The sequence below is a fragment of the Hibiscus syriacus genome, unplaced genomic scaffold (genome assembly GCF_006381635.1).
Source record: "Hibiscus syriacus cultivar Baekdansim isolate YM2019G1 unplaced genomic scaffold, ASM638163v2 tig00110951_pilon, whole genome shotgun sequence".
NCBI classification, from domain to species: Eukaryota; Viridiplantae; Streptophyta; class Magnoliopsida; order Malvales; family Malvaceae; genus Hibiscus; species Hibiscus syriacus.
This window is the reverse complement of record NW_024062930.1, coordinates 131326-147367: the sequence shown is the minus strand read 5'-3', so window position 1 is coordinate 147367 and position 16042 is coordinate 131326. Positions and strand designations below refer to the sequence as shown.

Sequence of the window (16042 nt, the reverse complement as noted above, 5' to 3'; positions counted from 1 at the left end):
GCTATCATAATGTAATGTTAGTTATAATTGATTTTTTTTAAATATCACGTCAATAATTTTATTATTTTTTAATAATAAATGATAAAATTAAAATATAGATTATTACTTTTTTAACGATAAATAACTAAATTAAAATTAAAACTTAACTTTATGATTTTAAAAAATAATAATTGAGTTACAAAAAAAAAAGTGATAATTGATGCAGTAAATGTGTAGTTTACCCATAAACCACACAATTCACAAATGACAAAACAAAGAAGAGAAAACGAGGGGGACAAAGCTTAAACTTTGCTAGCTATTCATTTCCTTTATATTTATTTATCTTTGAAATTCCAGACCGAATCGTAAAGTGGGAAATTTATTTTTAAAATATGGAAATTTTTTTTTCGCAAAGGAGACAAATCTTATAGAACCAGAACTGTGGCAGTCTCCGATACTATAAATATTATTTCCTTCTTTTCTTTTGTTTCATGGCTCAACTTCACAGCTTTCCCGAGAAACAATCATGGGGTACCTGGGAGGAGCTTTTACTTGCCTGCGCCGTTCATCGTTACGGCAGCGACAGTTGGGGCTCCGTTGCCATGGAACTCCAGAAGCGAACTTCCACGCTCCAACCCCTCTCTTTTACTCCCCTCTCTTGTCAACACAAGTTTGAAGACCTTAAACGCCGTTTCGCTGTAAACGGCGGCGACGACAAAAATACTGATAACATCTTCACCGCTGCCGTTCCTTGGCTTGATGAGCTACGAAAACTCCGCGTCGCTGAACTACGCCGCCAAGTCCAACAATATGATCTCTCCATCATGTAAAAAATTACTAAATCAATTTTTTAATGTAAAAAAGTATTTATATTTGGCGGACAAAAACCGAGTTTGTTTTTTCTTGCTCTTTTTTTTTTTACAGATCCTTGCAATTGAAGGTGCAGAAACTGAAAGAAGAGAGAGAACATAGGTTGATAGAGAACGGAAAAGAAACTGGAAAATCGGATCTGAAGAGAGAGAAGGAAAGCGAAAAGATGGGAGAAGATAATGAACCGGATAATAAAATACGAAGACAGATTCATGGCAGGAAAGAGACCGACCGGGAGAATCATTCGTTAAACGAATCTAATTTTACAGTTCCGAAAGAGAAGAGTCCGGGAACCGGGCCGGAGGAAGTGAAATTTAGACCGGATGAATATGAAATGGCGAAGGTGGTGCAGAGCATGAAGCCTGCAGGCGGAGATTCCTGCAACGGAAGCTCTAGTAGTGTGGCGAAGGAATCGGCTGAAAACTCAGGGCGAGTTGACCTGAGGGAAATCGGGGAATCGGAAAGTGACACTTTGTTGTTAATTTTGGTCGACCTTGGTATTCTTCTCGATTTAGAGACCTGGGTGTAAAAATTTGACCGGAAAGTAGTTCCTTAGTGATGCAACGCGGTTGATACGCCCTCAAGCTGAATGGAATCGAACTCGAAGGTCTTTGGCAGATAGCCCTTCTTGTCTTGAGCTATGCTGCAAATGATGGTGCCTTTGAGCTGAGTGGAGTCGAACTCGAAGGTCTTTGTTGACAGATAACACTTCTAGCCTTGAGTTATGCCGTAAATGATGTGCCCTCGAAGCTGAGTGTAATTGAACTCGAGGGTCTTTGGCAGATAACATTCTTGACTTAAGCTATGCTGCAAATGATGTGCCTTGAAGCTGAGGGTAGTCGAACTCGAAGGTCTTTGGTTGGCAGATAACCCTTCTCGACTTAAGTTATGCTGCAAATAATATGCCTTGGAGCTGAGCGTAGTCGAACTCGAAGGTCTTTTGGTCACAGATAACCCTTCTAGCCTTGAGTTATGCTGTAAATGATGTGCCCTCGAAACTGAGTGTAATCAAACTCAAGGGTCTTTGGCAGATAGCCCTTCTCGACTTAAGCTATGCTACAAATGATGTGTCTTGGAGCTGAGCGTAGTCGAACTCGAAGGTCTTTGGTTGGTAGATAAACCTTCTCAATTTAAGTCATGCTGCAAATGATATGCCTTAGAGCTGAGCGTAGTCGAACTCGAAGGTCTTTTAGACACAGATAACCCTTCTAGCCTTGAGTTATACTGTAAATGATGTGCCTTCGAAGCTGAGTGTAATCGAACTCGAGGGTCTTCGGTTGGCAAATAACCCTTCTTGACTTAAGTTATGCTACAATTTATGTTACTTTGAGCTGAGTGTAGTCAAACTCGAAGGCCTTTGGTGGGCACGATTCTCTTCGTCGTGAAGTTGAAACCGTGGATGGCCCATTCGTTGTGAAGTTGAGCCTCGAATTGGATATCCTCGTAGTGAAGTTTAAATCCAAATATTTGTGCTGTTTCGAGGCCAATATCCTTCGCCGTGAAGTTGAAATTGACTCTGAAACCATAAAGTTATTTGTTGACAGCCAACCACCCCTTCGCTGTGAAGTTGAGCTTGTGTTGTCTCGAGTCTAATATCCTTCACCGTGAAGTTGAAATTGACTCTGAAACCATAAAGTTATTTGTTGACAGCCAGCCGCCCCTTCGCTGTAAAGTTGAGCTTGTGTTGTCTCGAGTCTAATATCATTCACTGTGAAGTTGAAATTGACTCTGAATGAAACTGAAAAGTTGTTTGTTGACAGTCAGTCGCCCCTTCACTGTGAAGTTGAGCTTGTGTTGTCTCAAGTCCAATATACTTCGTTGTGAATTTGAAATTGACTCTGAATGAAACTGAAAAGTTGTTTATTGACAGTCAGTCGCCCCTTCGCTGTGAAGTTGAGCTTGTGTTGTCTCGAGTCCAATATCATTCTCTGTGAAGTTGAAATTGACTCTGAATGAAACTGAAAAGTTGTTTGTTGGCAGTCAGTCGCCCCTTCGCTGTAAATTGAGCTTGTGTTGTCTTGAGTCCAATATCTTTCGCTGTGAAGTTGAAATTGACTCTGAATGAAACTGAAAAGTTGTTTGTTGATAGTCAGCCGCCCCTTCGCTGTGAAGTTGAGCTTGTGTTGTCTCGAGTCCAATATTATTCGCTGTGAAGTTGAAATTGACTCTGAATGAAATTGAAAAGTTGTTTGTTGACAGTCAGTTGCCCCTTCGCTGTGAAGTTGAGCTTGTGTTATCTTGAGTCCAATATCCTTCACTGTGAAGTTGAAATTGACTCTGAATGAAACTGAAAAGTTATTTGTTGACCGTTAGTCGCCCTTTCGCTGTGAAGTTAAGCAACCACCATCAATTTCCGAATGCACTTTTTGAATCGATTATCTTTCATCTTGAAGTTGAAATTTGACTCTAAAAGCTGTAAAAAAATATGTGTGTTAAAAATGATAAATGTGATGCTCTTAAGTGTGTCTAAGATGCATGCAACATGAATTAATTCTATTTTATCTCTTGGATGGAGACTCATTTTTGTCTGTTGGTCTTGTCGTTGGAATTGACCATGCCCTATTTTAAGCTTTGGCTTTACAAACCTTTCATATTTGAGACTGTCCTGTTTGAAAATATTTTTTACTTTTTCTTGTTTTAGGAGGGAATAGGATAAAAATTCTGTAAAATATTATTCGCAATTGAATCAAATTATAAACATGAGTTCAAAGTATATCAAAGGAATCAATAGCTCTTTTAATGCTTTCAGAGTTACAGCTCTTTGACAAATGTTCAAATGGATGAGTTGGCTTTAGGTTGACCTAAGGTTTCAGCCATAAAAAGGTCAATTTTTTGTTATTGCAACGTTCTTTTTTTTGTTTGGCATTTTAATTGGGTGCAGACAAAATGACGCAACTAGCATGATCAATTACTAGACCTTTTATTTCGGTCCTCTGAAATCTTCCATTTGTTCAAGCCTCGTAAGCTCCTCTAACAAAGTTAGTGCAGAAATATTGGTCTAAAAAATGAAATTCCTGAGTGCTCGTGTGAAGTTGATTATAACAGGGGTTCCTTAACTCCCTTAGTCCATCATTACCGAAAATTTCTTTCTTAGATAAATTTGATTTAATTTGCTGTTATCTGGATAGTTGAATCCATAAAGTCGGGGCGTTTAACCAATTGCTTTAGAGGGACAACTTAACATTATAATCAGTTTTATCAAGTTAACTGAAGGGTTCATCTCATCACAAAGTATTCAGCCGGATAATACAGTGGAGAAAACACCAAATTACCAAGTGTTCGAGCAATGTCATGGTTTAAACGTAATCTACGCATAAGGCCAGGGCTTTCAAGTTTCTTCTATAACCAATTGCCATAGTGGAATAGCTCAGTTTTACGGATTTAATTTCTTAAGTTTGTCAAGAAGAACCTGTTATAGTCTAGGTGTTGTTGAAAGTCAAGGAATCTCATTTTTTGAGTTCAATTTCTAAGCAACTGACATAAACTAGATTTACCTACTCGACTATTCCATCTGTAAAGATAATGATCATCATTGAACGTCTTAAATAAAAAGTATAGTAATGTCATATTGAAAAGGATGCACTATGTTGTCCACACCTTATGAAAGGAAAATGTTATATTGGTTTATTACAAGAGTAGTGTACGGTGTTTGAGTGCATATTCTGGGTAAAATCAAATTCCTTGTTTTAAATCATGTTACTTCGTCGAAGATCTGTAACTTTGAACCATTTACAGAGTTTCTTAATTCAGATGATATTCAAAGAATTGTAAGTTTGCAAATGTGATTCATTGCTTAACGTCTTTAAAGTAACATAAATTTATTTAAAAGTCCTTACAAAAACTTGAGAAAAAAATGAAAAACAAATTCAAACAGAATGCCTTAAATGATGAAATGATCTTCCTCACTTGGATGCCCCCAAGTTGTTGAAGTCGATCCATTTCTGGTTAAGCATCTTCTGCACGACTCTCTTGAATGCGTAACAATTCTCAATTGTGTGCCCTGGGAAATCGCCGTGATACTCACAATGAGCATTCTCGTCATACCACTTGGGGTATTGGGACTTCATGGTTTCCACCAGGTATGTTGACACTACATGGGTGTCAAGAAGTTGCTGGTAAATCTCTTTGTAGGTCCTGGGAGTATAATCAAAATGTTTCCATTTTTGATGAGACACGTGAATGTAATAAAAAAGAAAAATAATGTGAAATATGCAGGAATGCATGATGCATGCAATGTTCGAGGCATTGATCAAAAAATGTGTCTGTTATTAGAAATAATCCTTATTGGAGGCAAAAGTGTTTTATCTTTTAAGAGAAAAAATATCCTGACAGCTTCTGATATGTTGACTAGTATTCTGTCTTCTTCTATCACCGGTTGAATAACCTGTCGAACCGCTCTGGCTTCTCTGGATGAACTGTGCAAATGTTGAGTTACTTTTTGTACTGGCCCAAGAAGTCTCGAATGACTACATCTCCTCATTTATCTTTTGTTGAACCTGTTCCCAATGAATACATCATTAGAGCCCTCAATTGATAAGAACTATGTGAAGTTCATTTGTCTGTTTCTTGAATTCGTTAGCAAGGGTCTCCAATTTCAGCTATCGTTTTGCCATTGTTGTCTTTGAAGGGACTCCCTTCATCTTGCCCCTGTAACCTCTGCCAATCAGTTCTTCAAAGATAGACTTTCATTGTGCTTGATGTAGACCCAGTTCATTTTGAGTCCTTTATAATGCAGCAGAGTGATACACTCTTCAATTATGGGCACCACGTCTTCTGGATTGAATGCGACACATAGTCTCCTTGTAGATTATCCTCTGTATTTTCATCTCTTGTATTACAACCCCTTTGTACATTAATGCAAATTATTCATGTTTAACAAACACATTTTTGGTGGACCAACACCTCTTTTAAATGATGCAAGTGATGAAAATAAAATAAAATAAAATAAAAATGAAAAGAGTTAGTGAGGTGAAAATAATCAAAAATAATCATGAAAAATAAAAGTCCTACCCCACACGATGTTTACCCCACATGCTTTAATTCCTACCCGGACATAATCTCTATCCCGCATGCTAATTGCAAACAAATCTTAACCACATATTTGTCTAGTTCCCATGCTTTGAACAAAAAGTAAGGCAGGAAACAAAGTAGCCTAGGGTTTGGAATGAGGTTTTGGGGTGGGCTCTAATTCCCTGTACTCTCCCGGTTTAAGTTCTAAAAATGGTACTCGAGCTCTCCTTGCTGGTGTCACCTTGGGCTTGCCAGACCCTTAGTCCTAAGCCCATCACAAGCTTATGTGGACTAAGTTAAACTCGAGAGGATACATTCCCTTATGCCCATACGGAGAATAAATTCACACGAAGACATAAGGTATATGAATCCCGAAGGTTACTTGCTAGGCCCATACGGAGAATAAATTCCCACGAAGGCTTCATTTTCGCCCCCAATTAAAAGGGTTCGGAGCTCGGGTATAGAGCTAGAGATGAAAATTTTGAAAAATCTGAAATCATTAAAAAAAACGTTAGTACAACTATTTATTTGAAAAAATAATCAAAGATAAATAATAAGAATCGGATAAATAAATCAAAATTTAAACTTGTAATTATCGCTAAAAAAGATAACCAGAAATTAATTTAGGCCTGACTCACTTACCTGTCCACAGCGGAGTCGCCAAGCTGTCAGAATCGTCTTTCGGTTGGGCCCCGAATTGGTCTTCGACTTGGATTAAATGAATTGGAGTCGCCACCGACCATTTAAAACGAATTTGGGTAGGTCAGACACCATCTTACTTGATCTGCATTGTACCAGAAACGTGTCGGGTTCGGGAGTCGGTTACGGTTAAGGAAGGATTAGCACCCTTGAACCGCCCTTTCGGTACCAATTAATTCATCGGTTGTCTTAATCGCGAAAATCAAAATTTAAATTTAAATTTAAAAATTCAATTCGAATTAATTATCTTTGATCGATTGAAAGTATCCCTAAAAAATCAAAAGTGTTAGATTTTAAAAATGAAAATAAACATGAGAAAAGAATAATAAAAAATATTAATATAATAATATTAATAATATATATATATATATATATATCAATGTAAAAAGAAATAAAAATATTAAAATTAGGAGAAAATGAAATATATATATATAAAGTAAATAAATAAAAAATGAAATAAAAAGAATAAGTCAAAAGTTGTTACATCTCTTATGTTTTGCGTGTAGAGAAACTGGATTTGCAATGAAAAGGCTCTGCCACTCCTCGTGCTTTTAGATACTGGCTTTGGATCCTCCACGCTTGTTTTTTTGTCCTTTTATTCCTTTAGTTTTTCCAAATCGTTGCCCCTTCCTCTGATTTTAGTTCCACGTTTTTCTCTGTGTCATTTCCTCTTGATGCATGAGTCTATTTATAGTCTAAAGAAACATTTTTTTAGCTCAGATTTAGAGTCCTACTTGGACTCAAAATGTTTTGGTTTTAGTGTTTCAATAGGACTCAAATACGTTGGTTTTAGTGTTTCAATAGGACACAAATACGTTAGTTTATTTTCTGAATCTCACTAAATCGAGGTTGTTAAGTGTGGGGCCTAAAAAAATAATAAAATAAAAATATAATAATAATAATAATAAATAAATATATAATATAATAAAATGTTTTCGTAGACCCAGACAAAAACGGGTGTCTACAGCTGCCCCTCTTTGCACAATTTTGTGTTAACAAGAATAGGGCAACGATGAAAAAGACAACCAGTTTTTGTTCGGTTCTCTTTGATTTGAGACTGGATAGTGTTTGTTGTGACACTAAGTCTATCGATTGTGCACGATATCCTTCTTCTTGAAGTTGAAATCGTGGGGAATCGGAAAGTGACTCTTTGTTGCCAATCTTGGTCGACCTTGGTCTTCTTCTCGATTTAGAGACTTGGGTGTAAAAATTTGACCGGAAAGTAGTTCCTTGGTGATGCAACACGGTTGATACGCCCTCGAGCTGAATGGAATCAAACTCGAAGGTCTTTGGCAGATAGCCCTTCTTGCCTTGAGCTATGCTGCAAATGATGGTGCCTTTGAGCTGAGTGGAGTCGAACTCGAAGGTCTTTGTTGACAGATAACCCTTATAGCCTTGAGTTATGCTGTAAATGATGTGCCCTCGAAGCTGAGTGTAATCAAACTCGAGGGTCTTTGGCAGATAACCCTTCTCGACTTAAGCTATGCTGCAAATGATGTGTCTTGGAGCTGAGCGTAGTCGAACTCGAAGGTCTTTGGTTGGCAGATAACCCTTCTCGACTTAAGTTATACTGCAAATGATATGCCTTGGAGCTGAGCGTAGTCGAACTCGAAGGTCTTTTGGTCACAAATAACCCTTCTAGCCTTGAGTTATACTGTAAATGATGTGCCCTCGAAGCTGAGTGTAATCGAACTCGAGGGTCTTCGGTTAGCAGATAACCTTTCTTGATTTAAGTTATGCTGCAAATGATGTGCCTTTGGTTCCACGTTTTTCTCTGTGTCCTTTCCTCTTGATGCATGAATCTATTTATAGTCTAAAGAAACCTCTTTTTAGCTCAGATTTAGAGTGCTACTTTTACTCAAAATGCTTCGATTTTAGTGTTTCAATAGGACTCAAATACGTTGGTTTATTTTTTGAATCTCACTAAATCTAGGTTGTTGAATATGGGGCCTACAAAAATAAAAAATAATAATATATTAATAATAATAACAATAAATAAATAAATAAATATATAATATAATAAAATAAAATATTTTTGTAGAACGGGACAAAAACAGGTGTCTACATGCACGTTCTTTTTTATTTTCTTATAGTGTTGGATTTGACATCGTCATAAATGATCAAGATGGTGTTCATTGTTATCTCGTTGATCTTCCTTGCTTTGAACCTTTGAATTGGATTTGGATACATAGCTTGCGATTGCAGATAATTATCTCGTGATGCTTGGCTATGATTTGTGTTTTGTCGGTGATCTTTCAATAGTTTAATCCCCTATTGTTGTTGATTTGCCATAGCAGTCAAATTTGTTCGTATCTATCATCTGTTCAAGTTTTTCTTGATAAAATTTTCATATTTTTCTTTTATGATCCTGATATGATCTTAAGTGGCTAATTTCTTAATGATTTTAGAATAATTTCTCAATTATGTATCTAATTTACAATTTTTGTCATAAATTTTATTGTAGTTTTAGATTTTTCTTATTTATTAATAAAATTAGCTACTTTTATTTCAATATATATATATATATATATTATTTTATGGAGTTTATATCATCACATGCCATTAAAGTATGACCCTTATTTTAAATTAGTCCTTAATCTTTTAAATATTGCAATTTCATCCCTATTCTATGATAATTATTTTAAATTAGTCCCTAAACTTTTAAACATTCCAATTTTATCCCAAACTATGATCTACATTCTAAATTGATCCCCAAACTTTTTGAACATTCCAATTTCATCCCAAACTATAATTATATAATAATCACATTCCTTGTTAATAAAATTGTTAGGCCAAGTTATATTATTTTATGTTTTAAACAATAAAATCTAGGTTAAACTAGGGTTGAAAATAATTACATATTTGGATGAATTTGAGGGATAAAATTAGAATATTTAAAAGTTTGGGGATCAATTTAGAAAGAGGGTTGTAGTTTAAAGATATCATTGGAATGATAAAAAATTTAAGGACTAATTTATAATTAAATTCATAGTTTGTGGATGAAATTGAAATGAAACTAATTACATATTTGGATGAATTTGAGGGATAAAATTATAATATTCAAAAGTTTGGGGGATCAATTTTGAAAGAGGGTTGTAATTTAGGGATGAAATTAGAATGATAAAAAATTTAAGGGCTAATTTAGAATTAAATTCATAGCTTATGGATGAAATTGAAATACTCAAAAGTTTAACGATCAATTTAAAGTGAGAGTTATAGTTTGAGCACATATAATACAATTAACTTTATTTTATGTGAATTCAAATCTTGACATTTATCTTAAAATGTAAAGACCTTTCTATATAGTAAAAAAACTCGTGAGCAAAAATTATAATGAGTAAACTACACATTTAGTATTTAATTATCACTTTTTTTTTGTTTTAGGCACCGATTATTTTTGTTTCAAAATCATACATAACGTTACATTTAGATTTCATTTTGATTACTCACCATTAAAAAATCGTCGGTAATACCAACATGCTATCATATTGTAATGTTAGTTATAATTGATTTTTTTTTAAAATATAACGTCAATAATTTTATTATTTTTTAATAATAAATGATAAAATTAAAATATAGATTGTTAATTTTTTAACGATAAATAACTAAATTAAAATTAAAACTTAACATTATGATTTTAAAAAATAATAATTGAGTTACAAAAAAAAGTGATAGTTGATGCAGTAAATGTGTAGTTTACCCATAAACCACACAATTCACAAATGACAAAACAAAGAAGAGAAAACGAGGGGGACAAAGCTTAAACTTTGCTAGCTATTCATTACCTTTATATTTATTTATCTTTGAAATTCCAGACCGAATCGTAAAGTGGGAAATTTATTTTTAAAATATGGAAATTTATTTTTCGCAAAGGAGACAAATCTTATAGAACCAGAACTGTGGCAGTCTCCGATACTATAAATATTATTTCCTTCTTTTCTTTTGTTTCATGGCTCAACTTCACAGCTTTCCCAAGAAACAATCATGGGGTACATGGGAGGAGCTTTTACTTGCCTGCGCCGTTCATCGTTACGGCAGCGACAGTTGGGGCTCCGTTGCCATGGAACTCCAGAAGCGAACTTCCACGCTCCAACCCCTCTCTTTTACTCCCCTCTCTTGTCAACACAAGTTTGAAGACCTTAAACGCCGTTTCGCTGTAAACGGCGGCGACGACAAAAATACTGATAACATCTTCACCGCTGCCGTTCCTTGGCTTGATGAGCTACGAAAACTCCGCGTCGCTGAACTACGCCGCCAAGTCCAACAATATGATCTCTCCATCGTGTAAAAAATTACTAAATCAATTTTTTAATGTAAAAAAGTATTTATATTTGGCGGACAAAAACCGAGTTTGTTTTTTCTTGCTCTTTGTTTTACAGATCCTTGCAATTGAAGGTGCAGAAACTGAAAGAAGAGAGAGAACATAGGTTGATAGAGAACGGAAAAGAAACTGGAAAATCGGATCTGAAGAGAGAGAAGGAAAGCGAAAAGATGGGAGAAGATAATAAACCGGAGAATAAAATACGAAGACAGATTCATGGCAGGAAAGAGACCGACCGGGAGAATCATTCGGTAAACGAATCTAATTTTACAGTTCCGAAAGAGAAGAGTCCGGGAACCGGGCCGGAGGAAGTGAAATTTAGACCGGATGAATATGAAATGGCGAAGGTGGTGCAGAGCATGAAGCCTGCGGGCGGAGATTCCTGCAACGGCAGCTCTGGTAGTGTGGCGAAGGAATCGGCTGAAAACTCAGGGCGAGTTGACCCGAGGGAAACCGGTGAATCGCCGGAGTCGATGGCCGAATCTAAGGGAGAAGAACCTAATAGAGAGAGCAGCGATGTCCAGAGCACGGCGAGCCTGTCCGTCAAGGAAAACAAAAATGCTGAACCGTATAATGAGGAGTTGGAGCAATCTCCCGCCATCAAGGAGGTTTCCGCTGAATCTGGGCCGTTGATAGAGCTCCTCGAGATCTTCCGGTCTCATAAGGTCGGCTCACTTTTCGAGCGCCGACTCGAAATCCAGGTAAAACAAAATATTATATTTTTATTTTAAAAATCAATTTAAAAAGTTTTAAAATAATTTTAATTACCTTTTTTTCCGAAAAAAGGGAAGGGTTTTGATTGGGCGCGACGCGGGTGAGATATAATCTCACGCAGTCACGCTATATATGGAGATGACGTGTCAACACGATTAGGTTTGGTTATTATCAAGATGAATGGATAATACAATACGGTATCTGAAATTTGAAAAAAAGGGTTTGTCGAACAAAAATGGAGAAAAGAAAACGAGAATTTAATTATTTAAATTATACAGAGTTTTCGGGTTTGAACGAGAATTCTATAAAAATATTTGATATTATTATAAAATAATTAAAAATATTTTAAATTAATATTATTTTATAATTATCTCAAACCAATAAAAAAAAATTTAATATGACTAGGCGGTGTTGCACGATTTGGTTTGGCGATTTTTAGGATAATTAGATAATACTAGTTGAAAAATAGTTTTGATCTAATCTTACTTTTAAATTAATCTTGACCGCTTATCTAATCTGATTTAGTGGTATGTATTAATTATGCCTAAAGTCATAGAGATTATATACCAAGTTATATATTTAATACCTATATTATTATTATTTTTGTTCGTTTTAATATTTATATATGATTTATTTTTTAAAATTATATTTAATGTTTAATTTTAGTTTTAATATGGGATTATATCATTAAAAAAATTAATAATATTATTGATGTGATATATTTTTTTTATTTTTTTAATAATGATATGTTATTTTTTATATGACATGTCAAACATTATTATTAGTTTTTTCACCGACAGTGAGTATTAAATTAAAATCTGAACTAAATATTAAACATGATTTTAAAGAAATAAAATTTGAATATTAAAATAAAATAAAATAATTTTTTTTAGATATTAAACGTCTAGTGTACCCTGTATATAATTGACCTGTTTTCTTGCGTGCCTTTAGTTTAGGTTAGGTTGAGAGGATGGTGCTAGGTTTTCAGTCGTGTGAATCGACTAAAACATCCCTCTCGTTATTAGGACCTCTCGCTTCTATAGGATGTTGGTTTGGGCCCATTAGTGTTATTAGGCATTTTTTTTGTTTCCTTTGTCTGCAGAAAAGAATTATTTTTCTAAAAAAATAATAATCTAGAATCACGATTTAACTTGGTAAGTTAATAAGAAACTTAATAAATTTATTTTTAATAATATAAAATTAAGTTATATCTTTTATTAGCATGAAAAATGATTAAAAAGTTACTCGTTTTTTTATTGATCACAAAGCTCTCTCCACTCGCGTTAAAACTGAAAAACAAAATTACTAGTAAATACTTTTCTAATAATTGTTTATTCGGGGGGAAAATTCACCAGTTTAAATTTCAACTTGTCAGAAAGATTAAAAGTGAAACCATGGTCAAGAACCCGATGACAAGACGTTTCTGTTTTTGTCATTGAATAATATATCTTCACTATATTACATGGAGGTGAGCAAGAATGGTTAAATTTTTGAAGAGGACATATCAAACGTAACGTTGAAGTTCCTGTTATTTGGAAGGAAAAAAGAAGAGTGAGGTTAGGATGGTTCATTCTGTTGCTGTGAAGAAAACATTAATTGTTTTTAAATCTAGCGTAGTTTGGTATATAAATTATTACTTTTGTTTCGTTTTGTTTTGATACTTAAATTTTATTTTTTTAAAGTTATACTTAACTTTTAGCTTTTTTTATACTCTCCCGTTACTAATGTTGATGTGTCATCATAAAGTAATGTCACATTATTATTAAAAAATTTAGGGAAAAAAGTAATTCTTTAATAGTTCTGTTATTTTTTTACGTTGAAGTATCAAATTGAAACTTAAATTAAATATTAGGTATGATTTTAAAAAAATATTAGGGTACTTAAATAGAATAAAAACGACAATTTAGGTATTAAACGAGTAGTTTTTCTTAAAATCTATAGGCTATCTTATACGAGTAAGATGTATGAGTTTGGTCATTGATCAGTGTGGCTAATAATTTATCACTTTTCCAGTATTTCATGCTGTTTGTCGTTTCCATTTTATTTTCCTTTTTAAAATAAAACTATTTTTCTTTTTCAGTTTTGGCCTAATTTGCCACCACCCCACGTGTACACGTGTAATGCTTGTATGCCAAAAAGAAACAAAAGCATGTGTCTCCCGCTTGGATTTTTTTAATATGTTAAAAGATTTTTTTTTTGGCAAAAAGGCACTATAGGATCATGTAATTTTGAAAAAAAAACTAATGTGACCTCATTATTTTTATCTGAGGCCCTCCACCTTAAAAAATAGATCTAATATAATCATTTGATCAACATTTTTCATCAACCGTTATGAATATTGATGTAGCAATTCGTGATATTGACGTGGCTCGCATGATATTGATATGGTAATCCTTATGTCATATTTGAGTTATTAATTTAACTCATCTGTCATGTTATCTATCACGTTATGAGTCACCGTGGATTGTCATGTCAATACCGTGGATTGTCATGTAAACATCGTGAATTATCATATCAGTATCGTGAATTGTCAAGTCAGTACCATAGCGGTAAATGACGAAAAACGTTAAAGGGTCACTTAACTTATTTTCTGAGTTGAAGAGTTGCAACGAGAGAAAAATAATACGAATGTCGCTTTAATGTTTTTAAAAAATTACATAGACCTTTGATATCTTTTTGTCAATTTTTTTTAATATTAGATGATCCGGTTTTGTTTTTGTTGCATATGCTGTTGGATTGACTGCTCTCTTTAACCTACGTGCTCTTATTAGTTGCAATTCTTCAAATTTGCTGCTTTTTATCTTTTTCAGAAATGTGACAACTGATGGATACAAATACAGCTTGCACTTATCTTATGTATCCTTGGTTTTCAATATTGCAGGAAGATTACCATAAGTTGATCCGGCAACATCTTGACTTGGAGACAATTCGCATAAGGCTTGAAGATGGCCGCTATTCAGGATGCAAAAGCAAGTTCTTTAGAGACTTGCTGTTGCTTTTAAGCAATGCCATTGTTTTCTTCGGCAAGCAATCCTCGGAATTCGCTGCAGTCGTCGAGCTTCGACAACTTGTCTCGAAGGAGATTGCTGCCCACGTTCCTAATTCAAACCTACTGCCCAAGGAACAATCGTCTACTCTGCCTGAATCCCAGATAACTTGGAAACCAGAACCTGAACTGTCGCACTCCTTGACAATGAAAACTAAACTATCGGTCCCACTCATTGCTTGCCGCAAACGCAGCTCAATTGCCGCAAAATCATCATCATCTTCTGGACAAGAGAAAAAGAGGCAGCCGATTTCGTCGTTAATGAACGAGAAACCAGCTCTAGATTGGAAGCAGGATGATAAATCGACCGAGAAAGCCGAGGAAACTCTTGCAACAAAGAAGAGAACGAGAGAACGATCTGCCTCGGGTGCGAGAAAAGCAAACAAAGATGCAAAGGCCCTGAATAATACCAAAACCAGCAAGAGCTCAGATTCCATTACCACTGCGAGCAAAGGCGGATCATCAAGTGAGAACTCGGAATCCAAAGGGGAGTCAAAGGTCGAGAAGGAGAAGACCAACACAAATGTGAGTTTGAAGAAGCGAAGCGCAGCGAATTTCTTAAATAGAATGAGGAGTAATGGGGAATTGACGGAGATGATTAGTGCTGATAACGGTAAAGGAGGAGATGCAGGCGGGAGAAAGAAAAGCAGCGGTGGCAAAGGTGATCAACAGAAGGATGGAAGTTCGAAATCACGGACACGGTCGGGTGGAAAAAGAAGGAAAGAGAAGGGAGGCCCGGTGAAGAGGAGTACAGGACGACCGCCAAAGGGGGTGGTGGCACCATCGCCTGCCGGCCAATCGGGTCCTGGTAAACGTGTGAGGGAAGCTGTTGAGAATTATTCTGGTAGTGGACATGCAAAGAAGCGTTCAAAAAAATGAACAGTTCCAGGTATTGATTTTACCTTTCTTTATTAGTAGGGTGGAGAATGTACGTCAACTAATTATATAAAAAGTAGTCCACTTATTTTTTTATTTTGGGTAAATTATTTATTTAACATCTTAGTTGCTTTAATCATTTAATTTGTATTTAGTGTTATGTCTTTTATTTTGATCATCGGTTCCTAAACTTCTATAAAATATAAGAGTAATTTTAATTTAGATTTTATAAATTTTATTAATTAAATTTTAATTTGAAATAATTTATCATATAATAATTTTTGATATTCCTTTTTCTCTCTCCATAAAATTTAAATGGTATTTTTGAAAATAAATAAAGATTTTATAAGATCTTATTAGATCGGAATAGAGTGACACAACACGATATTAACAATAAAATCAGACATTTGATTAGATGGCAATGGTGTTAGCATTACAGTGAACGGTGCAACGACATTGGGGTGGTTTTAAGGAAGTTATTGAAAATGTTAATATTTTTTAATATTATCGGAAGAATATTATCTAAA

General features: G+C 34.8%; 1 protein-coding gene across 1 annotated transcript; it reads left to right on the top strand.

The window, feature by feature from the left end:
- The first annotated feature begins 10503 nt into the window (after positions 1-10503).
- LOC120148127 lies at positions 10504-15540 on the top strand. The gene is made up of 3 exons (XM_039161311.1): positions 10504-10842; positions 10938-11580; positions 14475-15540. The coding sequence occupies exons 1-3, from the start codon at positions 10508-10510 to the stop codon at positions 15516-15518; spliced, it is 2022 nt and encodes a 673-aa protein (XP_039017242.1). The 5' UTR covers positions 10504-10507; the 3' UTR covers positions 15519-15540.
- Positions 15541-16042: the final 502 nt, after the last annotated feature.